Source organism: Symphalangus syndactylus, chromosome 8 (assembly GCF_028878055.3).
Source record: "Symphalangus syndactylus isolate Jambi chromosome 8, NHGRI_mSymSyn1-v2.1_pri, whole genome shotgun sequence".
NCBI lineage: Eukaryota > Metazoa > Chordata > Mammalia > Primates > Hylobatidae > Symphalangus > Symphalangus syndactylus.
In genome coordinates, this window is record NC_072430.2 from 22,763,107 (window position 1) to 22,789,909 (window position 26,803).

The 26,803-nt window shown below is 35.3% G+C and overlaps 1 protein-coding gene across 3 annotated transcripts in view; it reads right to left on the bottom strand.

Annotated features, from left to right (window-relative positions):
• Window positions 1-26,803, bottom strand: part of PPP4R4 (protein phosphatase 4 regulatory subunit 4) — a 125,958-nt gene that overhangs the window by 25,145 nt on the left and 74,010 nt on the right. For all 3 annotated transcript variants that reach the window (XM_055288294.2, XM_055288291.2, XM_055288293.2), the window contains 11 exons: window positions 24,191-24,313; window positions 23,029-23,198; window positions 22,579-22,698; window positions 19,960-20,037; window positions 19,003-19,086; window positions 18,137-18,319; window positions 14,394-14,499; window positions 12,799-12,946; window positions 6,529-6,673; window positions 4,321-4,362; window positions 3,776-3,850 (listed from right to left, as the gene is read on the bottom strand). In XM_055288294.2, the coding sequence (XP_055144269.1) occupies window positions 3,776-3,850; window positions 4,321-4,362; window positions 6,529-6,673; window positions 12,799-12,946; window positions 14,394-14,499; window positions 18,137-18,319; window positions 19,003-19,086; window positions 19,960-20,037; window positions 22,579-22,698; window positions 23,029-23,198; window positions 24,191-24,313 (1,274 nt within the window). The remainder of the gene's footprint in view (window positions 1-3,775; window positions 3,851-4,320; window positions 4,363-6,528; window positions 6,674-12,798; window positions 12,947-14,393; window positions 14,500-18,136; window positions 18,320-19,002; window positions 19,087-19,959; window positions 20,038-22,578; window positions 22,699-23,028; window positions 23,199-24,190; window positions 24,314-26,803) is intronic.

Genomic DNA, 26,803 nt, shown 5'->3' on the forward strand with positions numbered 1-26,803 from the left:
TTATCTCAATAGATGCAGAAAAGGCCTTTGACAAAATTCAACAACGCTTCATGCGAAAATCTCTCAATAAATTAGGTATTGATGGGACGTATCTCAAAATAATAAGAGCTATCTATGACAAACCCACAGCTAATATCATACTGAATGGGCAAAGACTGGAAGCATTCCCTTTGAAAACTGGCACAAGACAGGGATGCCCTCTCTCACCACTCCTATTCAACATAGTGCTGGAAGTTCTGGCCAGGGCAATCAGGCAGGAGAAGGAAATAAAGGGTATTCAATTAGGAAAAGAGGAAGTCAAATTGTCCCTGTTTGCAGATGACATGCTTGTATATCTAGAAAACCCCAATGTCTCAGCCCAAAATCTCCTTAAGCTGATTAGCAACTTCAGCAAAGTCTCAGGATACAAAATCAATGTACAAAAATCACAAGCATTCTTGTACACCAATCACAGACAAACAGAGAGCCAAATCCTGAGTGAACTCTCATTCACAACTGCTTCAAAGAGAATAAAATACCTAGGAATCCAACTTACGAAGGATGTGAAGGACCTCTTCAAGGAGAACTACAAACCACTGCTCAATGAAATAAAAGAGGATACAAACAAATGGAAGAACATTCCATGCTCATGGGTTGGAAGAATCAATATCGTGAAAATGTCCACACTGCCCAAGGTAATTTATAGATTCAATGCCATCCCCATCAAGCTACCAATGACTTTCTTCACAGGATTGGAAAAAACTACTTTAAAGTTCATATGGAACCAAAAAAGAGGCCGCATCACCAAGTCAATCCTAAGCCAAAAGAACAAAGCTGGAGGCATCACGCTACCTGACTTCAAACTATACTACAAGGCTACAGTAACCAAAACAGCATGGTACTGGTACCAAAACAGAGACATAGATCAATGGAACAGAACAGAGCCCTCAGAAATAATGCCGCATATCTACAACTATCTGATCTTTGACAAACCTGACAAAAACAAGCAATGGGGAAAGGATTCCCTATTTAATAAACGGTGCTGGGAAAACTGGCTAGCCATATGTAGAAAGCTGCAACTGGATCCCTTCCTTACACCTTATACAAAAATTAATTCAAGATGGATTAAAGACTTACATGTTAGACCTAAAACCATAAAAGCCCTAGAAGAAAACCTAGGCAATACCATTCAGGACATAGGCATGGGCAAGGACTTCATGTCTAAAACATCAAAAGCAATGGCAACAAAAGCCAAAATTGACAAATGGGATCTAATTAAACTAAAGAGCTTCTGCACAGCAAAAGAAGCTACCATCAGAGTAAACAGGCAACCTACAAAATGGGAGAAAATTTTTGCAACCTACTCATCTGACAAAGGGCTAATAGCCAGAATCTACAATGAACTCAAACAAATTTACAAGAAAAAAACAAACAACCCCATCAAAAAGTGGGCGAAGGGCATGAACAGACACTTCTCAAAAGAAGACATTTATGCAGCCAAAAAACACAGGAAAAAATGCTCATCATCACTGGCCATCAGAGAAATGCAAATCAAAACCACAGTGAGATACCATCTCACACCAGTTAGAATGGCCATCATTAAAAAGTCAGGAAACAACAGGTGCTGGAGAGGATGTGGAGAAATAGGAACACTTTTACACTGTTGGTGGGACTGTAAACTAGTTCAACCATTGTGGAAGTCAGTGTGGCGACTCCTCAAGGATCTAGAACTAGAAATACCATTTGACCCAGCCATCCCATTACTGGGTATATACCCAAAGGGCTATAATTCATGCTGCTATAAAGACACATGCACACGTATGTTTACTGCAGCACTATTCACAATAGCAAAGACTTGGAACCAACCCAAATGTCCAACAACGATAGACTGGATTAAGAAAATGTGGCACATATACACCATGGAATACTATGCAGCCATAAAAAATGATGAGTTCATGTCCTTTGTGGGGACATGGATGAAACTGGAAACCATCATTTTCAGTAAACTATCGCAAGGACAAAAAACCAAACACCGCATGTTCTCACTCACAGGTGGGAATTGAACAATGAGAACTCATGGACACAGGAAGGGGAACATCACACTCCGGGGACTGTTGTGGGGTCGGGGGAGGGGGGAGGGAACAGCATTAGGAGATATACCTAATGCTAAATGACGAGTTAATGGGTGCAGCAAACCAACATGGCACATGGATACATATGTAACAAACCTGCACATTGTGCACATGTACCCTAAAACCTAAAGTATAATAATAAAAAAATTTAAAAAGAAAAAAATAGACACATATGTGTACAACTAATATTTCTTAAGGACGCTAAGACAATTCAATGGGGAAAAGAAGGCTTTTTAACAAATGGTGCTGGAATAAATGAATATTCCCTATAATAAATGAATAGATAAGCCTCAGACTCCAAGAAAATATTCATAATATGTATATCTGTCAGAGAAATTGCATTCAGAATGGATTAAAAGCTCTTACCTCTTAATAATAATAAACAATCCACTTAAAATTCTGAAAACAAACTTTATCAAATAAGAGATTAAGATGGCCAGTAAGCAAAGACAAGATGCTTGACGTCTTTTGGTATCAGGAATAGAAAAAGAGATTTAAAAAAAAATGAGATACCATTACATACCCAATAGTATGGCTGGTAACTAAAGCTTTCCAGCATAGACAATGTAGATGTAAAATGGTACAACCACTTGAAAACAGGTTTTTTGGGGGGACAGAGTCTCACTCTGTCACCCAGGCTGGTGTGCAGTAGCATGACCTCGGCTCACTGCAAGCTCCGCCTCCCAGGTTCACGCCATTCTCCTGCCTCAGCCTCCTGAGTAGCTGGGACTACAGGCACCCACCACCATGCCTGGCTAATTTTTTGTATTTTTTGGTAGAGACGGGGTTTCACCATGTTAGCCAGGATGGTCTTGATCTCCTGACCTCGTGATCCATCTGCCTCAGCCTCCCAAAAGTGCTAGGATTACAGGCATGAGCCACCACGCCCAGCCATTTTTTTTAATTTAGCTTTATTTTACTTTTAAGTTAAGCAAGCCATATAATCCAGCCATTCTATTCCTAGGTATTTACCCAAGAGAAATGAAAACATGTCTACCCAAGGACTTCTTCACTAATGTTCAAAGCAACTATATTTGTAATATCCCTAAATTAGAAGTTAGCCAAATGCTCATAAAGAGGTGAATGGATAAGCAAATTGTGATATATCCAAAATATAGACTACTACTCAGAAATAAAAAGGAATGGCTTCTTGATGCATACAACAATATGGATGAATCTCAAAGTAATTATGTTGGTAGAAAGATGCCGGACCAAAAATAGTATTAATACCTAATATATGATTCCATTTATATAAATTATGGAAACGCAAGCTAATCTACAGTGCCAGAAACTAGATCATTGGTTGTTGGGGACTAGAGTAGAAGACATGGATTACAAAGGGGCAGAAATCTTTAAAGGAATAGAAATGTTTCATATTTTCATTGTGGTGATGGTTTCATCAATATGTCAAAACTCATTAAATAGTACACTTTAAATATATGTAGTTGTCAATTATATTTCAGCAAAGTAGTTTTTTTTAAAGGCTCTCAAATATAGTTTTCTTTCTAGTTCATAAAAGAACAGATTTCAAAAAACTGGACTATCATTTAAGAAGAAAAAAGAGTAATGTGAAATGGTCAAATGGAAAGAAATGATTAAGTTTAATAAAAAAACAGTTATTAATCAGAAAAGAGCATATGTGTGTGCATGCGAAAACAACATACCATTTCCAAAAGAAGTAGTTCTTCTCTTTCTTTCTCTTGATCCAACAAATCTTTCTCATAAAACTTTTTCTGAAACTGTTTAAAGTTTAAAATTAAATTGTGAAACATTAGTGATGAGTTTCTGCCAAGTTTAAAATATTCCTTTCAATATAAATGATATGGTTTGACTCTGTGTCCCCATCCAAATTTCATCTTGTAGCTCCCCTAATTCCCACATGTTGTGGGAGGGACTGGGTGGGAGATGACTAAGTTATGGGGGTGGGTCTTTCCCATGCTCCTCTCATGATAGTGAATGAGTCTCTCGAGATCTGATGGTATTGTAAGGGGGATTTTCTCTGCACAAGCTCTCTCTTTGCCTGCTGCCATCCATGTAAGATGTGACTTGCTCCTCCTTGCCTTCTGTCACGATTGTAAGGCCTCCCCAGCCACGTGGAACTGTGAGTTCAATTAAACCTCTTTCTTTTGTAAATTGCCCAGTCTTGGGTATGTCTTTTTCAGCAGCATGAAAATGGACCAACACAATAAGGTAAAGAGAGTATACTTACAGCATCCATAGACATTTCCATTCTGTCCAACTCTAATACAGTCTATAAGGAAAGTTTTTAAAATTATTCTAAAGTAATTAAATTAAAACAACCAATCATTTCTCAGCAACTTATTTTGCAGATGGAGGTTCAAATAGGAGACTTCTGCACTAGGGGGAAGACTAAGTCAGAAAACTAAAGTTCTGCCCAATTCTACATTGTACTTACAATCAATCTTTATACAATCATGCCAGGGTCAATTTTAACTTTTGAAAGTTTTTAACCTTAAGAAGACCAAGTCTACAGGCATATTTCAAATACCAAATGCATATAATCTAACTAATTTCTAGTAACTCCCAGTGCCAATCTTTTCTGAATTTTCAGAAACATAATGTAGCTTTTGAAGTTTTAAAAAGTCTTTTAGCTATATATGAATGAGACAAGCCATCATGTGGCCTAATAATCCTTAGTTCCCTTCTGTAGAAATTTTATATCTGCTCTGACAATATTCTCTCAATTTACTATTTGTCTTTTGGAATACACTAGTTTGAAACAAATTATTCCAATCAAAACAATGGTCAATCTAACCCAGGGTTCTGTCTCTGATAGAGGGCAGTACTTCTAAAACTTATTCGACAAGAGTAACCCTAATGGCCAAAATAAAGTACATTTGGATATGCATATGCCCAAAGCTATCCATGACAAAATTTAGTGGAAGCTTTTTCTGCTGAAATTTATGAAAAATTCATAATGCATGCCATGAAATACTCTCTTTTTAAATAAAGTTACTTCTCATATTATGAAACTGATGAAACTATTCAATTTTTATCCAAAAGTTTTGTGGAGCTTCCTGGGAGTTTTCCATACTAATGTCTCATTATACTACAGAATTTCCATGGGACAGACTGGTTTCACTATATGCAGCATACTGAAAATAAGAGCTGTACTCCAGAATAATCCACTATAGACTAATAATCCATTAATTTTATTACATCACTGTCACACCTGTATAGGGTTAGCTTATATTGTCTCTTGAATTAATGAATTATTCTGGAAAAGTAATTAACCCTCTCATGTTTATTATTTTGACAAGTTAACTCCATTGCCTAAACTTCTATACTTAAATATTAAATAGTAAGGAAGGAACTGTCTGGTAGAAACAAGCGTGTGTGTGTGTGTGTGTGTGTGTTTAGATTTAAATGCATGTCCAACTCTATGTATTTCTGGTTATATCAGTTAATGAAAGAGGAATTCACATTTCATTAAAACTAAAACTATACTAATTCATACTAAGTCATCAAATCACTTAATTAAAAGATTCCTTGTGACATCTGGCAATGATTTCTAGAAAAAAAAGAGAAAAAAATAAGAATTCTCTCTTTTCTCACCATGTATGCTAATTTATTTATGACATTAATAAGGAAATTTCCCTCGCTACAAATAAATGCTCAAAAACGATGTGTCCTGAAGTTTATATTCAGATTCATAAAAGTAAATAATTTCACTTGAACCTATAAAAATATTAGTTATATATTCAGCATAAACAATTTTTGAAGAGTAAAAATTATTCTAAGATGTGGCTCACTAACACAAATTTTTACTGTTTAGTTTTTCCAACATTTCCAAAGAATCCGTATACTAAGATCTCATGCTAAAATAAACAAAAAACTCATAGGATACAATGTTACATTATTTACAAAGAAATGCACTCAGGAGTAGGTAAGAGGTCTCTATTCCAGTCCTCCTGATTCTGCTACTTACTAATATGATCTCAAGTAGACACAATATTTCTAGGCATATAACTTCTATAAAGGCAAACAGACCCCTGAATTAACTCAAAGGGCCCTTCCAGTGATAAGTTTCTATAAATTGTGACTTTCCCAATTTTACCAACAAAGTTTCACTGGATTATAATCACTTATAAAGAAAGTCTGATGAATAAAACATTCATTATTAATTGAACAGTGTTTATTGAGCACCTAACATGTGTCAAACTCTCTCAACATGGGCTTATATTACTAGTAATAAAGGTTTAATGTCTAGGTGCCCTTCGAAACTTTCATATCCAGTTGTAGCACATATCAACCAAATCATTTACTAATTCTTACAATTTTAGCAAGGATAAAAATATTTTAATATGTTGCTATCCTGTCAAGCTGAAATAATGAAGCTATGATTCTTACTGCCTTAATGCAAAAAATGCAACATTGTGGCAAGAGTGATACTTACTCTTTTTACAACAGCCAGAACATCTTTATCTTTTTCTTGACACAGGAGTTTTCTCACACACATTTCTAACTGCTGAAGTAGATGCTTATCAGCAGGAATCTTCAGAGCAGATTTCACTTTGGGCAACAGGTAGCAAAGTTTCATTCTACAATAAAATAGTATTTACTCTTGAGTGAATTTAATAACTAAGAATAACAGTAACATGAAACAAAGAAAAATCAAGTTTTAGATAGCCTGAGAGTTCATTTATTCATGCAAGATATATTCATGGAGTGTCTATTATGTGTCAAACATTCATCATTCTGGATGCTGAGATACAACAGTAAATAAAACCAGCAAAATTCTCTGCTCTCCTGGAACTTACATTCTAGTATGGGAGCATAGAAGAGAAAAGAACAAGTAAAATCTGTTAGATAGTGTTAAATGCTATGGAGAAAAATAAACTGAGGAATAAAGGCAAGGGAGTACCAGGGGCAGGGGATTAATCAGTTTTAAAGCAGGTGGCCAGAGAGGGTTGCCACTGAAAGTTCCACTGAAAAGATGATATTTAACCAAAGACCTAAAGAAAATTAGGGAATGAGCTATGTGAATATCTGGAAAAGAGCATCACAGCAAATATGGAGAGCTTGTCTCTACTGTTGGTCCAAATGAGCAAATTGGCCATTATGCCTAAACAGAGTGAAGGTGAGACTAGCAGGAGAGCTCAGAGTGGTAAATAAGAGGCTTTGAGGGCCACTGTAAGGAAATTGTCTTTTATTTTGAGTATGACAAGAAGCCATTGGTGGGTTTTCAGCAGAGGGGTGAAATGATCTGACAGTGTTTTACTAGCATCATCTGCCTACTGTGTTGACATTAGACTGCAGCTAGTCAAGAACAGAAAAAGAGAAACAATAGGAAAAGCTCTTACAATAATTCAGGCAAGAGATGATGGTACATTGAAGCAGAGTGGTAGCAGTAAAAGGTGGTGAGAAGTAGTTGGATTCTGAATACCATTTTTTTTTTTTGAGACAGTCTCGCTCTGTCGCCCAGGCTGGAGTGCAGTGGTGTGATCTCGGCTCACTGCAAGCTCCGCCTCCCAGGTTCACGCCATTCTCCTGCCTCAGCCTCCTGAGTAGCTGGGACTACCGGTGCCCACCACCACGCCTGGCTAATTTCTTTTTGTATTTTTAGTAGAGACGGGGTTTCACCATGTTAGCCAGGATGGTCTCAATCTCCTGAATTCGTGATCCGCCTGCCTTAGCCTCCCAAAGTGCTGGGATTACAGGCACGAGCCACCCCGCCCAGCCCGGATTCTGAATATCTTTTACAAGCAGCAGGATGTGCTGAGGAATTGGAGGTAGAATGACAGAGAGAAGAATTTATTTAAGGTTTTCATCTAAGCAGACGTGATGGTTATTTCCTGAGATGGAGAAGACTACAGAAGGAGCAAAAGCAGGTAAGAAAGATGAAGATTTAATTCTGGACAGAGTAAGTCTGAGATTTCTATCAGATATGCAATGGAAATGCTAAGTGGGCAACAGGCTCAATAAGTTGGCTGTCCAGGGTAGATGTCAATGCTGGAGATAGAGTGAGGAATCTTCAGCGACTAGATGATATTTAAACCATGAAATGGGAGAGATCACCAAAGTAATGTGTACAGTTAGAGAAGAAGAGGATAAAAGGACCTAGTCTAAGGTGGGCTAAGGTACTACCACAGTCTAGACTGGGTTGGAAAGGAAGAAACATGGAGGTTGAAGAATGCCAGGAAGTTAAGAGTAAATCCCAGAGCCTAAAAAAAAAGGCTTTCCAGGAGGAGGCATTTCAGAGGAAACACTCTCCTTTACTAAGCTAAAAGTCCACTCTTTTTCCATGGCTGTTTTAGAGAGGGATGCTAGGTGGGTATCTATTTTATAGCTGCTATATTCATTTATTCATCTGAATGCTCTCCAAATTATTATTTTTTATTTTTATTACAACCCTTAAGACACCTGAATCCCATTTTTAGAGTTTCCAGAACACTTTCTCAGCTGAATCTTTACTTGAGGATTCTTCATATACAACAAAATTTGCTTTTTATTTAACCAAAAAGGGTCAAGAAGCTCCTCCTGTAGAATTTCCAGCACTGTAAATAGCAACAATGGTCTCAATCTCATTCACAGCTCACCACGGATATAGCTAAACCTAGTAATGCTTTCTCTAATTAAGGAGTATCAATCCCCCCAAAGAAATTATTTCATTTCTGGCAGCTGTGGAAAAAGCTTCTCTGAAAACCAAGAGTCTTTTTCCAGCTTGATATTGTCTAAACTTGGTGAATTTAAATTTTAAACATTAACTTAGGGAAAAACAAAAACACTTAACAATCTATGCACACTCCATTCTTTATAACCCAAGGCATGTCTAGAAAACAGATATTCAGCAGAAGCTACCCAAGCCATTGTAGTGATTCATCTCTATGAGACTCCTGGGACCATGAGACGATCAAATTCTTGAGATTAGGGACCACACCTTTCAGATAATTTATGTATATTATCTCAGTTATTTGTACCTCAGAATACTTCTTAAATTAGGTACTAAGGAAATCCATGCACACAGAAGTTTTGTAACTTGGCTAAAGATACACATTTAATATAGAGCTAGAATTTCAGCTCAGGGAGTGTGGTTCCGGAAACTGTCCTCCTAACCAACACGATCCTACCACCCTTGCCTGTGATGGCTTTCATTCTTTTTTTTTTTTTTTCTCTTTTTTTTTCTTTTATTATACTTTAGGGTTTTAGGGTACATGTGCACAATGTGCAGGTTTCTTACATATGTATCCATGTGCCATGTTGATTTCCTGCACCCATTAACTCATCATTTAGCATTAGGTGTATCTCCTAATGCTGTCCCTCCCCCCCCCCCCCCACCCCACAACAGTCCCCGGAGTGTGATGTTCCCCTTCCTGTGTCCATGAGTTCTCATTGTTCAATTCCCACCTATGAGTGAGAACATGCGGTGTTTGGTTTTTTGTCCTTGAGATAGTTTACTGAGAACGATGTTTTCCAGTTTCATCCATGTCCCTACAAAGGACATGAACTCATTTTTTATGGCTGCATAGTATTCCATGGTGTATATGTGCCACATTTTCTTAATCCAATCTATCGTTGTTGGACATTTGGGTTGGTTCCAACTCTTTGCTATTGTGAATAGTGCCGCAATAAACATACGTGTGCATGTGTCTTTATAGCAGCATGATTTATAGTCCTTTGGGTATATACCCAGTAATGGGATGGCTGGGTCAAATGGTATTTCTAGTTCGAGATCCCTGAGGAATCGCCACACTGACTTCCACAATGATTGAACTAGTTTACAGTCCCACCAACAGTGTAAAAGTGTTCCTATTTCTCCACATCCTCTCCAGCACCTGTTGTTTCCTGATTTTTTAATGATGGCCATTCTAAGTGGTGTGAGATGGTATCTCATTGTGGTTTTGATTTGCATTTCTCTGATGGCCAGTGATGATGAGCATTTTTTCCTGTGTTTTTTGGCTGCATAAATGTCTTCTTTTGAGAAGTGTCTGTTCATGTCCTCTGCCCACTTTTTGATGGGGTTGTTTGTTTTTTTCTTGTAAATTTGTTTGAGTTCATTGTAGATTCTGGATATTAGCCCTTTGTCAGACGAGTAGGTTGCAAAAATTTTCTCCCATTCTGTAGGTTGCCTGTTCACTCTGATGAGAGTTTCTTTTGCTGTGCAGAAGCTCTTTAGTTTAATGAGATCCCATTTGTCGATTTTCGCTTTTATTGCCATTGCTTTTGGTGTTTTAGACATGAAGTCCTTGCCCACGCCTATGTCCTGAATGGTATTGCGTAGGTTTTCTTGTAGGATTTTAATGGTTTTAGGTCTAACATATAAGTCTTTAATCCATCTTGAATTAATTTTTGTATAAGGTGTAAGGAAGGGATCCAGTTGCAGCTTTCTACATATGGCTAGCCAGTTTTCCCAGCACCATTTATTAAATAGGGAATCCTTTCCCCATTTCTTGTTTTTGTCAGGTTTGTCAAAGATCAGATAGTTGTAGCTATGCGGCATCATTTCTGAGGGCTCTGTTCTGTTCCATTGATCTATGTCTCTGTTGTGGTACCAGTACCATGCTGTTTTGGTTACTGTAGCCTTGTAGTATAGTTTAAAGTCAGGTAGCGTGATGCCTCCAGTTTTGTTCTTTTGGCTTAGGATTGACTTGGCGATGCGGGCTCTTTTTTGGTTCCATATGAACTTTAAAGTAGTTTTTTCCAATCCTGTGAAGAAAGTCATTGGTAGCTTGATGGGGATGGCATTGAATCTATAAATTACCTTGGGCAGTATGGCCATTTTCACGATATTGATTCTTCCAACCCATGAGCATGGAATGTTCTTCCATTTGTTTGTATCCTCTTTTATTTCATTGAGCAGTGGTTTGTAGTTCTCCTTGAAGAGGTCCTTCACATCCCTTGAAAGTTGGATTCCTAAGTATTTTATTCTCTTTGAAGCAATTGTGAATGGGAGTTCACTCATGATTTGGCTCTCTGTTTGTCTGTTATTGGTGTACAAGAATGCTTGTGATTTTTGTACATTAATTTTGTATCCTGAGACTTTGCTGAAGTTGCTAATCAGCTTAAGGAGATTTTGGGCTGAGACAATGGGGTTTTCTAGATATACAATCATGTCATCTGCAAACAGAGACAATTTGACTTCCTCTTTTCCTAACTGAATACCCTTTATTTCCTTCTCCTGCCTGATTGCTCTGGCCAGAACTTTCCAGCACTATGTTGAATAGGAGCGGTGAGAGAGGGCATCCCTGTCTTGTGCCAGTTTTCAAAGGGAATGCTTCCAGTTTTTGCCCATTCAGTATGATATTGGCTGTGGGTTTGTCGTAGATAGCTCTTATTATTTTGAGATACGTCCCATCAATACCTAATTTATTGAGAGTTTTTAGCATGAAGCGTTGTTGAATTTTGTCTAAGGCCTTTTCTGCATCTATTGAGATAATCATGTGGTTTTTGTCTTTGGTTCTGTTTATATGCTGGATTACATTTATTGATTTGCGTATGTTGAACCAGCCTTGCATCCCAGGGATGAAGCCCACTTGATCATGGTGGATAAGCTTTTTGATGTGCTGCTGGATTCGGTTTGCCAGTATTTTATTGAGGATTTTTGCATCAATGTTCATCAAGGATATTGGTCTGAAATTCTCTTTTTTGGTTGTGTCTCTGCCAGGCTTTCAATATCTTTTGACAATTCATCTTCATATATATCTCAACACCAAGACTATTAATCTCAGTTAGCTTATTATCTCACCAACTCTTCCGATTAAAAAGTTTTGATGTTTTACATATTGCCTAAAATTCACATCAGTTGTTTATTAAAGTGGTACATATGCATCTTTCAGATGCATAAGACTAAGTGCCCCAATGTATGAACATTCAGCAGGGAGTTCTAGAGTTTGTTCAGGAAAGCCTTTGGCCAACTGTCTCTGATGTCTCTCTTTCCTGCAGATCTGAGTTCAAGTTCAAAATAGAGAAACAGGACTTAGAACACAGAAATCTAATGGCTGAAGGTTTAAAATTCTTTTCATTCCATTATCAAATGTACAAAAATAGCTCTTAATAATGTGCATGTACTTTAATGCCACTGAACTATACACTTATAAATGGTTAAAATAGTAAATTTTATATTATACATATTTTACCACAATAAAAAAAGGAAGTGATATGCTCATTTGGAGAGAAAAAGGACAAAACATATTTATTATTTTTTTCCATTTCCAGGCAAGCCATTTTCAGGTCTGTTCCTTCCAACTTAACAGTTAATCAAATGCAATTAACATTTTATTGGATTTCAATAATATAAGGCAGCTAAACATAGAAGACAAGATGAAGACTTTGAAGCAGTTCTACTTCTTTGATGCTCACCAAACAACTTGGAAGTGATAAGGCTACTGACCGTCTTTTCTTTAGTTTTAATGGTAGATAAATTAATAATATCTACTCAACCTTCTAATCATTTCAATGTGTATATCCAAATGGCCGAAGAAGCTTATCAATCTGGGTTTGACTTACTGCTCTCAACCCAGTAAAGACAAAAGATCTGAGACAGTGTTGAAAGAGCATGCTTCCAAGTCTTACTGATACCCATCAATTATGAATACTAAGAATTTCAAAGCACGTGTAAATTCTTGACTTAAGTTTTTAATTGGCTAAGGAAAAGATTTTGCATATGTTCACTATAGTAGACAAAAATAAATACAATTTCAAATATTTTCCTTCATTGATAACATACCTCACATTTGCTACTGGATCATGTGTCAGTTCAATAGCAGGTAGAAAGAAATATTTACAGAAAAATGATTTTGAAAATATCTCTATAATAAATTCACAGGTATCCAAAAATCGAAGTCTATTCCAGTAACTTTTTCCTTGGCCCAATTCTAGAAAAAACAACAAAAATTATCTTAATTTTTCCTACATGAAATTAATGTGACAAAGTTAGACACACAAAATGCATAACAAGTTTCTTCATACCCACAATTTGGCTAGCAAATACAAGAGATAAGAGGAAAAATATCATTATTATATACCTCAGGTTTGTAAATCCCCAAATTGACACCTCAAAAACCATAAAAAAGTTTTGTCAAACATTTCATTCAATTTCATAAGCATTTATTAACTATGGAATGACTGTATTTACTACTTTTTATCACCCACTATGTGCTAAGTATTTTACACATATTATCTTATTTAGTCCTGAAAAGCAGCCCAAAGGATGCACATACTTCTTCCTCCTAAAAGATAAGGATACTAAGATTTAGTGAGTTTAAAGTCACACAGCTGGCAGGTGCAGAGCTAGAATTCAAACACAGGTCTGTATAACTTGTAAGTATTTTAATAATCAAATTAACTGTTTTCTTCCCTTTATTTCCTTAAAAATGCCTAAAGTAGATACAGTCATATATAAACAGCATTACTGACAATAATTCAGGTCAATATTAAAAAGGTTAATTTTCTACTTTTTACATAAATGTTCAAAAATAAAAACAAACTGAATCTTCTTTCAAAATAAAACATTCTAAACATGAGTTCTTACCACTGAAAAATGAAAACTGAATTAAAATAAGACTATAAAAGGAAAGATTAAACTATACTGAGCTTGTTTTTTCTTAAATGGAATTTTATAAAAGTACTCTAATTTTTTGAAAAGTAGTGATACACACTTAAACTGGTAAACTCCAATAACTAGAAAATCCCATTACCTGCCTATGCTGGGTAATATAGTTTAGTAAAAATATTAAGACATTATGGGCAAAGCAAATATACAATAATTAACAAACTCACTAAGTATATATAGGTGTGTGCAACTATTTCTAGAATCAATACTACAAACCAAATGTTTTTGCCTTGATTTTAGCTCTTACCAAATTAAAATAAATTTGCATTTGTAAACTGACTTAGTTTCATAAGACATTATAAACCAAGTAGGCTCATCAAATTAATATTCAAATATACTAGCAACTCTATTCAAAGAAAAATCCCAGATTCTATTAATTATGTGAACATTGAAATAGGATCATAAATGATTAGATGCATGGATATTCTATTTATATTTTAGTTCCAAATGTTATTCCATCAGGGTAGAAACTGGGCTTTCAATATAAGTAAACATATTTTAATTTCTAAAGTGCAGACATTCACAAAAGAAAACAGAGTAATTATTACTTTCATTCATCACAGATCTAATCTTGCCATAAGGATTTCTAAACAATAAAAATCAACTTATAAAACCCAATTATTTACAGCAAAATGATAAATAAGTCAGACATAACTAAAGCCAACTAGTTTTACTTTCCTTTTTCAAAATAGTAGACAATGATTACTTACGTTCAATTAATTTTTGAATGACCTCATGTCTCTGTTCTTGTTTACGATTATAACGCAGAAAAATGCATAGAGTTCGTGAAGCCGCCTTTTGGACAGGTAAAACATTCTTGAAGAAATAAGTAAGAAAGACAGTTACACTAGGCTAATTCTGGTCTAGACAATTTGGCCCCACCAAATCAATTTTAAGTTATTGACTAAAATAAAGTGTTCACTGCCTCTCAACTCATTGAACTTACAACCTTCTGGAAGTATCTTCATAATTTAATGTTAATCACTCAGGCAAATCAACCAATAATTATATTACAAAGTTAATTTGGCATAGTCATGTCCAAATCCTCCAGATTTGACCCTCATTTCCTTGCCGTCTCATCTTACATGATCAAATACACCCCTGCCACCTATTCTTTTAGCTGTTCCCTGGACTTTGTCATTCATTCATCTGACAAACATTTGCTATAACATGCCATGTGTCAGGTACATCACCAAAAATATGCCACTACTGAAATATTAATTTAGAGATCCTGTGATCAGGTATACCCTTCAATCCTTCTGGCTTAATTCTAGCTCTTCATGATACAGATGACATTTAGAATCCAAAGGACACAATGTCAATCATTCTTACCAGTATTTCCAGTCCCTTTGTCCTTTCGATTTCTGTCACACCCCTAGGCAGAACCTTAATTCTAAATAAATATGGCCATTTATCTTTCCTGGGTTTGGGTTCAAACCATACATTAGAGAAAAATCTCTCAACCAGACATATTGTGTCCAGTATAAATTCATGTTCATTATCATGATTTACATACAAATATAATGTTGAATTACTAAAGATCCCAAATATTATAGTGGGGATCCTGGAAATTCAAATAGAATGAAACTTTACATTGCTGAGACAGTGTTGCCTGCTACCTCCTCTCATATTTTATACGAGCTATTCACATTCTATCGGGTACAATTTGAGTGGGGTTTTTAATGTGTTGAATGTAAAAAGAGGGTATTTCCTATGATTTAGAAAAGAAAATTTAAAAAATATACATAAGCAGAAATATGACTAGACTTAAGGAAAATGAATTTTTGATAAATGGTGAACTAAATAAAAGCATATTATTCTTTTCTTTCATTTTATGTATACTGATAGAATTTCAAATACATATAGTCATATGAAAATATATATATTTTGTATCTCATATAAAATATATATTGTAGTTTATGGCATAAGGTATTCTTTTGGGCCAGAAGTCAAAGATAAATGTAATCAAGTCAAAAGCACATAAGAGCCAGCTTAAAGAAGTTGTAACAATTTGTACATAAAAAATAATAACTGCAATAACATTATTTTATCTAAAAGAGAGTCAACATTAAAAACAAAGTGCATTTGTCACCATTAAAAATAGCTACTACGCCACCTCCTAGTTCTGAAAATTGATAATTCAAGGGAAAAAATTAAGAATTCATCCTGTCTTTACATTAGTAAATGTAGCTCAAGGTAATCAAATAACCAATGAGAACAAAGCAATGCACTTCTTCACAGAATGCCACCATCAAAAATGCATAAATGATGGAATTTTAAAATTATTTTGCAAGTTATAATGAAATCACCAGTTCAAGCAAGGATCATCAATGGATTCTAAAACTAACAGGTAAAAGGCTGATAGGAAACTGGGTAATCAGAGGGCTGAAATAGCTGCTGAAGACTGCGTTTGCTATTTAAGAATAATTTTAGAATAATTTTTTTAATTCTGTGAAAAATGACATTGGTAGTTTGATAGGAATGTGTTGAATCTGTAGATTGCTTTGGGCAATATGGCCATTTTAACAATATTAATTCTTCTAATCCATGAGCACAGAATGTTTTTCCATTTGTTTATGTCATCTATGATTTCTTTCAGCAGTGTTTTATAGTTCCCCTTGTAGAGCTCTTTCGTCTCCTTGGTTAGATGTGTTACTAGATGTTTTTTTTTTGTGGCTATTATAATTGGGATTGCATTCTTGATTTGGCTCTCAGCTTGAACATTATTGGTGTATAGAAACACTACTGATTTTTGTATACTGGTTTTGTAACCTGAAACTTTACTGCAGTGGTTTATCAGGTCTAGGAGCCTTCTGACAAGATCCTTAGGGTTTTCTAGGTATAGAATCATATCATCAGCAAAGAGAGATCATTTGACTTCCTCTTTTCCTATCTGGATGCCTTTAATTTCTTTCTTTTGCCTGATTGCTATGCCTAGGACTCCTAGTACTATGTTTAATAGGAGTGGTATGAGTGGGCATCCTTGTCTTGTTCCAATTCTCAAGGGGATGGCTTCCAGCTTTTGCCCAATCAGTATGATGTTGGCAGTGGGTTTGTCATAGACAGCTCTTATTATTTTGAGGTATGTTCCTTCAATGACTAGTTTGCTGAGGGTTTTTAACACAAAGAGACACTGGACTTTATCAAAAGCCTTTTCTGCATCTATTGAGATGATCATGTAATTTTTGCTTTTAATCCTGTTTATGTGGCAAATAACATTTATTGATTTGCTTATGTTGAACTAACCTCACATTGCAGGAATGAAGCCCACTTGATTGTGGTGAATTAACTTTTTGATGTGCTACTGGATTTGGTTTGCTAGTATTTTCTTGAGGATTTTTATGTCGACGTTCGTCGGGAATACTGACTTGTAGTTTTCTTTTTTTGTTGTGTCTTTGCCAGATTTTGGTATCAGGGTGATGGTGGCACTGTACAATGAGTTAAACAGGAACACTTCCTCCTCAATTTTTTGAATAGTTTCAGTAGGATTGATTCCAGCTCAGAACAGGTTGCAAGGTATGTCTGCTGGTAGTCTGGCAGTGCAGTGGGTCAAAGGTGGGAGATCCCTGGGCAGGGCAGTGGTACAACTGGTATACAACCAGGTAGGCACATGCAGCCCAGGGTTTTCAGCCCAGCAGATGAGTGTGGGGCCCACCCAGCTTGCACTACCCCAACTCAGCGTCTGCCCCAGAGGCAGGCCTGACCAGTTGGGCTTGTCCCAAGCCTTCTGTGCCCAGATCACAGAGCCATGGAAGGTTTCTATATTTCAAAAAATTGCAGTAGGATGTCATGTTAAATGTACAGCAAATTATGAGTTAAATAATCCCCTTGGAAATTTCTGTGAAAAAAGTAGACAACTAACTTTGTGGGGAGGCTTGAGTGCCACCTTGTTTTGAGGGAGGAGTCTTTTTCTTTTAACACTAATTATAAGGTTATCAATAGTAGGGCATCCATGTATTTGTATAAGCTTTCTCTATTCCACTGCCACACTATAAAAGTAACCAAACTTATAGTAGGAAGCTTAAGGGGTGCCTTGGCAAAACAGCATAGCTGGGGTCAGACACTAAGGTTGTGGATGCATCAGAGGTGCACGTCAGAACAGAAGGTCCTTTGCAGTCAAGGTCACTGAGTCCTGTCAACCTTCCTCTTAAGAAGAACTATTTCAAGTTTGAAGTGAGTCTACCCTGTTCTTGGCAGTATATAAACAAAGGGTAGGTGAAAGTGCCACCTAGTTATTCCTCTCTCCAGTTAGAGAGAAGATTCTCAGAGGGAGACCTAGTGGGGAAGCAAAGGGAAACCTGAGTCCCCTCCTCTGGACCTAGGAAGCTGACATCCTCCTAGGTAGAATGGAATGAACTGAGTTTGTTCTACTATTTTGAAAATATGAAGAGTTTTGGTAATTCCAGAACCAACCATGAGTTCAAAAGAATAAGATGAAAGGTACTGAGCTCACATTTGTCATCATGATTGTGAACATTCTTTGTAAGAAACGGTAATAAATCTGATCACTTGATATGACATGTGGCAGGCAGGCATATTTCTGAAGTAGCTTCTCGTGAGTTCTCCATTTTAAAGAGGCTGCAGCTCGCTGTTCAGCAGCTGTGAGTGCTGGAATCAAGTCAGGCAGAGAAGATAACTGAAAAATGAAACGCATCAAAAAAATCAATTATAAATAAATTGCAGCACTCAGTAAAATTACTCAGTCTTATAACACATTGGTGACAGGAATACTTCTAATTTCAGAGTTTAGGAGACATCTTAGTTGTCACAAGGAGATAATTATCTGGTTAAATCAAACACTTTTAAAAGAAATCATTAAGTAAAAAGTATGATTCCTGGAAACCAAATTTTGAAATAAAAACTACAACTCATTCTTCTTCCTGTCAGATTATCATAGCAACTCTTCCAACTACAGTAAAATGTATTACATATTATTACTGTCAACAAGCTTTGACCTCCTAAATCCTACCCTTTTCTTAGGTTACACAGAGGCTTAAAAAATAATAATAAAGAATAAATTTCTACCATTTTGTCCTATTTGATATTCTTGGAATAATCATTAATGCTAATGAAAAATGAAAATATGAATATAAACTCCAAAGACAATACAACAGTGATGGTAATTTAAAATTATTAATGTAAGAAAGATAGAAGAAATTCAAGCTGTTCAAACTCTAATAGGCTTTTACCGACCACCTGCTATGTGGCATGCACTATTTTACATATTTTCCAAACATTCTTTCATTTATGCCTCACAACACCCTGTAGAGTAGGATAATATTTACACAGCTCAAAATGTTTCTGAAAGATGAAGTTTACCTTATTTTCTTGCACACTGCTTTCTCCACCAGTAGACATAAGTTCCAAGATTTCTGGAAGATGATCTATAAGAGCATCTAGTACCTTTTAACAGAGATATTGATTACTGTTATAGTGATTACTATGTTTTTTCTAGATTAATTCTACATGTCAATTTCTATACAGTAATAGTGGGTTTTTTTTTTTCCCAAACAACATTTTGGGGATTTCTATTTTCTTACTCTGCCATCTTCTTGCTGAAAAGTCTTAGAAACATGATCAACTGCCTTGGACAACCTTCGAAAAGAGATTAGTGTACCTGCCTCTTGACATTGTTCAAATAGTCTAAATCTGAGACAGCTACTTCTACAAAACTAACATGTTCAAAAACTGCCTCCAAACTTTTGACAGGTTGTTTAAATTGGATAATATTCTCAGTGATATCAAAATATTCATGAGCTGCGCTTTGGCAAACTAACAGTCATTTAGGTGAAAGGAATATCTAAATATAGCATCAAAATAAAGTATTTCAAAGTTTTCATAAGTACATATTAAGTGGTAAAATACTACACAATGGCAAGAGAAAAAAGTTATAAAATGTGATATATGATTACAATTGAGTAAAATAAAAACCTTTATATAGAAAAGAATATTCATATAAAAAAGAAAAAGAAAACAAATAGTAACAGTAATTGAAATTAAAGGCATTCTTTTGTCTGTTTTTCGGCACTTCCTAAATTTTTCTTAATAAACAAATATACATATACTAAGTTTTAGAACTGAATATATTTTAAAATCTAATTTTTCAAACTATCTTCCCAATATCCTGTTTATGATATAGTGGTACAACAATCTGAAGCTTCTGGGGCTAGTCAGCTGAAAGAGTAGACACAATTCCAAGAAGTAGGGGAGAAAAGGCATTGGTATATTTGGACCAAACATAAAAGAATTAAAAATCAAAGAGTAAGAAAATATTACCTCAAGTGATTCATCTTGTAATAATGTTATTAGTTCTTTATGTATTAAATATACTCCAGAATTCAGAAGCTTAGACACCTAAAATATAGCAATAAAGTCTCTCAGATTTGAGACTACAAGACAGATACAGGTTACAGTAATAATTTTTAAAAATACATCGTTGTTGCATATTTCTTCTAAAATAAAGCCATGTTATAACACAAATATAAAATTAGATTCTATAAAACTTAGTGGCACAAATAACCAGCTTTCTAGTCTGCCTCATGACATGCTGGAATGTGTAGACACACATGGGGTGAGGAAATACAAAAGAATGGGATTTACCAGAGTCATAACTTTCACATCAACAGCAATAACAAGCCCACAGGGGCCTCTAGTTCACATTTTAAAGTCTTAGAGGCGCCAACAGGGTCTTAAAGGATATTCTAGGCATACAAGTATTCACACCAGTTCAGAACTTCCCAGAGGGTAACTTCTACTGAAGGCCTACAGTGATATTGGGGTAGTTTTAACTCCTAAGAAAGCAAACCAACTTTCCTTTTCCCCATCAAAGACTTTAACCAGCATGAGAGGAGTTGGGAGAGTCCAGAATAATAGAGTTCCCCTTGTGGACAGTAGTTTTTTTGTCTCCTCCAGATAAACTCGGAGCCAACAATGGTGAATTTACCAGTTTCTACTTCACCTTATTCTTTTTAAAACACATGAGCTTGAATAAAGTTTTATTTGAAAAAAAAAAAAATGGTCTCATCATTCTCAGCAAATTATCGCAAGGACAAGAAACCAAACACCGCATGTTCTCACTCATAGGTGGGAATTGAACAATGAGAATACATGGACACAGGAAGGGGAACATCACACTCCGGGGACTGTTGTGGGGTGGGGGGAGTGGGGAGGGATAGCATTAGGAGATATACCTAATGCTAAATGATGAGTTAATGGGTGCAGCACACCAACATGGCACAGTATACATATGTAACAAACCTGCACATTGTGCACATGTACCCTAAAAAAAGTATAATAATAATAAAAATTAAAATTAAAAAATTAAAAAAGTGTTCTAAAATTCTTTGCTCTAACAGGGTTGTTTTTGACTTGTCGAAAATATTTCCAAAGTATTATTATTCTGAAAAATGAGAACAAAGAATATAAAAGCAATTATCAGAGTCTAGCATTAACACTGTTAGAAAAATTTAAATCCACCAGTGGATTTTCATTACTTAAAAAAAAAAAAAAAACTTACAATAGCCCTTCATTTTATGGAGAGGCACATCATTCTTACCCTACCTACGTGGTATGATTGTGGGAGAATATGGAAACTAGCCACCCAACAAATATAGATCAATGATTATCAAACTCATTTCCACCAGTGAAACATATTTGTATACACATGTACAGTTCCATATGTTTAATTACATGGTGCTATGTTACGTCCACTATAAACATAAATAAAATTAAATATTAAAGTGATGAGAAACAAATAGAAAGTCTAAAATTGCATAAATACTGCATTCTCAGACTCCAATCTTGTACAACCCTCTCTCGAGATCACTGATCTAACAAGGACATGTGGACATGGTAACCAAGCCTAAACGACCATTTAATGCATCTTGGAGGTGAATATTCTGCTCAGCTGGCCAGTGCTTTCTGCCCTATCCCTGCTCCTCGGAAAGCAGAGTTCTACAGGTGTGTTTTACAAAGATGATATAATTGTGCAGCACTGAAATTATTTTAACTAATTATACTTTAATTTAAAGGGAAGATGTCCAGGATTTTGTATAATGCATACATATTTTCATATCAGAAAAAGTGTTCTTTTAAAAAAGCAAAACTATCACCCAATAGCCAAAAAAGAATCTAAGCAACATTAATAATGATGTTATGGATGGATATCCTGCACACTTGCAGATAATCAAAGTGCTCTGACATAGGAACAGTGCAAGGAAGAGGGTGAAATATTCTCACTGAGAATAAGAACTTGTACCACTTATCCAGAGGTTTTTATGTGTCAGTTTTGAAGCTGAAAGTTATAGCTTATCCATATTTATTGCAACCATGGCATACTTGCATTTCTTGCTGTCATTCAAGAAACATGCCCCAAATTTCAACTTCAAGGGTTAAAAAGTTAAATTCATCATAAAAGTTTCAATTTACTTTTGCTCTTACTTTATAGTCATAATAGCAGAATCTAAAAACTATGCTCACGAAACACCATTCATTTGTAGTAAAAATAATTAATGTGTCTCAATTTTCTATTGGTTCTCAAGTGCTTAAGTTTAGGTGCAAAGTTAACTGTAAATATTATAAAGCATATAAAAACTGATTTTTCTTTAAAATCTGCATCACCCATATCTACCACAATGTCTGGTTTAAACACTTGGTATAGATATGCTGAATGAATGGGTTAATAAAAGAATACACAAATACAATGTATTTATAGAAATGGATTCTGTAAACATACTAAAAAAGAAGAAAATTATGGAAATTTTTAAACAAGATTTAAGACTAGAACGTGAAAGAGATATCCAGTCTATATCTTATAATCTATAAGCACAAAATCATCTAGTATACATAGGTAGAATTAACAACAAATGTAAAGTGATATCAAGTCTTCAGACTTACCTCATAAAAGCAAATAGCAATAGTGTATCTGACCGGTACTTCAGGGTCATGGCAAAGGCAGAAGAATGTAGAATAGAGTTCCATGTGGAAGTTTTTAGGATCAACAAAAACAATCATGGCCTGGTGGAGGTGGAAGGGAGGAGATGAGTGGGAAGGAAAGAAAAACATGCATCAATACCTAATACTATAATCGTTTCACTTAAATTGAAATCATGTTCTCTTAATTGTAATTTAATTAGAAATCATATTTGGAAGATCCAGATATGTGTCTATCATTCTGATTTATACAGAGATATAAATTTCACAAATATTTACTCTGCACGTACTATGTATGCTAGACATAATGCTAAGCAGCAAGTGTCAAAAGTGGCAATATTTTGCATGCCATCTATGCACATATTTTAAAGTTATAATAAAAATCTTCAGTAAATATAAATACATATTTATTACCGGAAAGTTATAAGCACAGTTCTTCCGTACTGAAATATATTTCTTCTCCTGCTCTAGGATTTGGGGTGGAATCTGGTTTTCATTGTGTCCATTTTCTTGTTGCAAACCCAATGTACAAAGTTTCTTATAAAATTCCAAAAATCTCAAGTGCTGATCTGGGGTGAAAATTCCTAAAACAAATATAAAAACCTATGCTCAACATTTCAACTGAAAACAAAATTTAAAAAGGGAAAATCAAAGTACAATAAAAATATAATTGGAGCCAAATACTTAAATAAATGGTTACAGATCGTTTATAAATAAAAGGAACATGAAAAGAGTATCTGTTAGGAATCTAACAGATCACATTATTTTACCTCATGTTAATACCAGTAATATTTTAATTTCAAAAGTATAACTTACATATGCAGGAACTATATCTGCATTAATTGCTGCAGCATGTATCATATTAAAGGCCACTAAAAAGTCACTGATAGTAACATTATGGCTATTTATACATCTGCTATTTTCTTATAGTAAATGTTCTAAAATTGCTGGCAGAAAAGACACATGCATGTGTGTATGTGTCTCTGCAGGGAAGGAGCTTAAAAATTGAATCTGAAAGACAGCAAAGTAAATTCAAAATATTTTTAATCAATGGAATGGTTCCACTTCATTAACTATCTCAAGGAGCTAGAAACTCATAATATATTGTTATGAGTTCATTATTAAACAGTCTATCTCACATTGATACAGTAAGCTAAGAACTATGTGTTCAAAATGCCAAGAGTTATGGCATTATTCCACATCCCAAGCTGAACTTCTCTAATGATATAATTATTCAATAAATGGTTAATAAGTGTATACTTACTACATAGAAGTAGTTAATAAGCCTGAGCTTCTATTATCACATACCAAATAATACATAAGTATAAAATATTCAGATTTAAAGAGCTATGCTTACTTTATTCTGTCATTGTTCTTTCAAATAGGTTCTATTGGTGAAAAAGTCATTCCTAAATGTGCTCTAAATGATGCTATCAAAATTCTAAGATCTCATAAGATTTTTATATACTTAAGAGTTAGGCTTTACAATTAACTGAAGAGCCAAAGTTTAATGACTGAGGTAGAAAAAAAAGGGAAAAATTATCTACAGTCTCAAAATTCTTAGGATATATCATACCATATAGTCCATGACATAGTTTTCCTAGATGGAAAGATAAAGAAATAAGAATTGATTCATCTGCTTTGAAAGATTTTTCACAAAATGATTTCACTAAGGGAAGTATAGTTTGACTTCTGTCATCTGGAAAACAAAACAAAATAATACATACTTTAAATTCAGTCATCCACATTGCACATGTGGAAACTAATACACACACAAATTCCAGAAAGAAAAATTACTATGTTAGCCTCATAGTAACAGAAAATACCTGAAAGCAACAATGATGGAGGTGGGTGGTGAAAAAGGGGTAAGAGGAGGCTTGAAATGATCAAAAACTTTAATGTCAGGTTAAGGGGTTTGGACTTCATACTGCAGGCCATTGGGAACAGAATATAAAGAGTGATTATGAATTAAAAAGCTAAGATGATTGAGGATTTGAGTCTGAATAACTAAAAGAATTCTAACACCATTAACATAAATAGATAAACAGTAAGCAAAGGAAACTTTTCTTATTCTCTTTTACACACATCTCATACCATGCTACAGCTTAAGCCCATTTTATCATTTTTTACTAAAATTACATTAGCTTATAATATGTTCTATGTATTGAATCTCATCACTTTTACTTCTTAGATGGCTCTTCTTTAAAAAATTAATCAGTTATTTGAGTACATCTGCTTAGGTCACAAGTATCTGATATACTGGCGATTTTTAAGTCTCAATTCTAAATGCTCTCCAAATTTCTCACAGTTTTCTTAAATTTCAGAAATGAATTACTTCTTTATTTTCTGGAAATACTAAGTAAAATGCTATAACAGGCTTACGAGTATTATTATTACTATTATCATTACATTTCGGTGCCATATCTACTATTTTTGTTAAATGACATTCATTCAACACACTATATTTCTTACAGAACAAGCCTTGTAACTAAGTAGAAGTAGAAATATGAATAATAAATGGTCTCTGATTTTGAGAAATGTAAATCGGCAAAAAAGCCAAATACAAAAAATATAAGACAGTGTGATCACTGTCTTAATAGCTGGTATAAGGCAGGGATCTATAAACTTTTTTTGTAAATATTCTAGGCTTTGCAAGCTCTGTCTCAACTACTCAGCTCTGTTCTTGCATTACAAAAACAGCCACAGACAATACGTGAACAAAGAAGTGTGGCTCTGTCCCAATAAACTTTATTCACAAAAACAGGGGGCGGGCCAGATTTGGTCCAAGGGCCATAGTTTGCCAACCCCTGGTATAAAGGATTTAGAAAGATGTCAGGGAGGAAACTGTATTTAAACTGGGAACTAAAGAAGCAGAAGGATCATTCTCAGCAAACTATCGCAAGGACAAAAAACCAAACACCGCATGTTCTCACTCATAGGTGGGAATTGAACAATGAGAACACATGGACACAGGGCGGGGAACATTGCACACCGGGGCCTGTCGTGGGGTGGGGGGAGGGGGAAGGGATAGCATTAGGAGATATACCTAATGTAAATGACGAGTTAATGGGTGCAGCACACCAACATGGCACATGTATACATATGTAACAAACCTGCACGTTGTGCACATGTACCCTAGAACTTAAAGTATTAAAAAAAAAAAGAAGCAGGAGATGGCTAGGAGAAAAATAGAGGGAAGGAAACAATAGAGAAAGAAAAAGTATGAGAAAAGACTAGAGGTGTGAAAGAATCTGGTATGCTAAGGAAGTGGGACTGGAGCATCAGACACAAGAGGAGTGGGAAAGAATGGTAGGAAATAAAGCCACAAACACAGGTTAGGCCCAGCTCTGTGATAAATGGGTGTGGGCAGTAAAAGAGAAAAGATCAAAGATGATGGCAAGGTTCTAGTTTGGAGCCTGGGGATGCCCCATTATTAGTGGAAAAAAGATTTATTCATTCACTTATCATGTATTGCAGTTTTACTCCTCTGGTTTGTCATATTGTCTAAATGATTGTTCTGGAATTTCCAAACACAATTATTGTCCATATTGCAATAATCTTTAAGAGGCTTCCTAGAGTTCGGATAAAATGTTGGTAATCCAAGTAAATGTAATACTATAATTATACGATTGAATTCTGTACCTAAGTACTTGACATTTACTCCTCCAAATTTCTCTTTATCAAAATAGTTAATGTTTACTGATAACTAATATCCAGCATTAGTCAAGAGTCTAGTCATACATTCAGTAGAGCAGTTAACTGTCTTTGTGACATGATTTACATAACACTAACGAATATCTCTTTACCCTCTCCCACTCAAATACCCCATCCCAAATTTCTCCCCCAATGGCCATGAGATCTCTAGCATTAAAATATTATTAAGGAGAGGAAACTCATGTAGACAGTGTCTCGGGATCTGTCTTAATGTCAATTAGGTGAAAAAGTTAAAGTCAAATCCTTAGCCCTATACACACACAAGTCAGTTAAGTTTTGATGAGAGAAAAGAGAGATGGAATATGTAGCAACACTGTATGCCATGTGGTACTGGTTTTAATATGGTTTGTCTCCATCAAAATGCCTGTCAAGGCTTGGCCTCAGTGCAGCAATACCGGAAGGTGAAATCTTTAAGAGGTGGGGCCACATGGGTCCACCCACTGGCTCCACCTTCATGGGTTGACTGGTGAAGTTC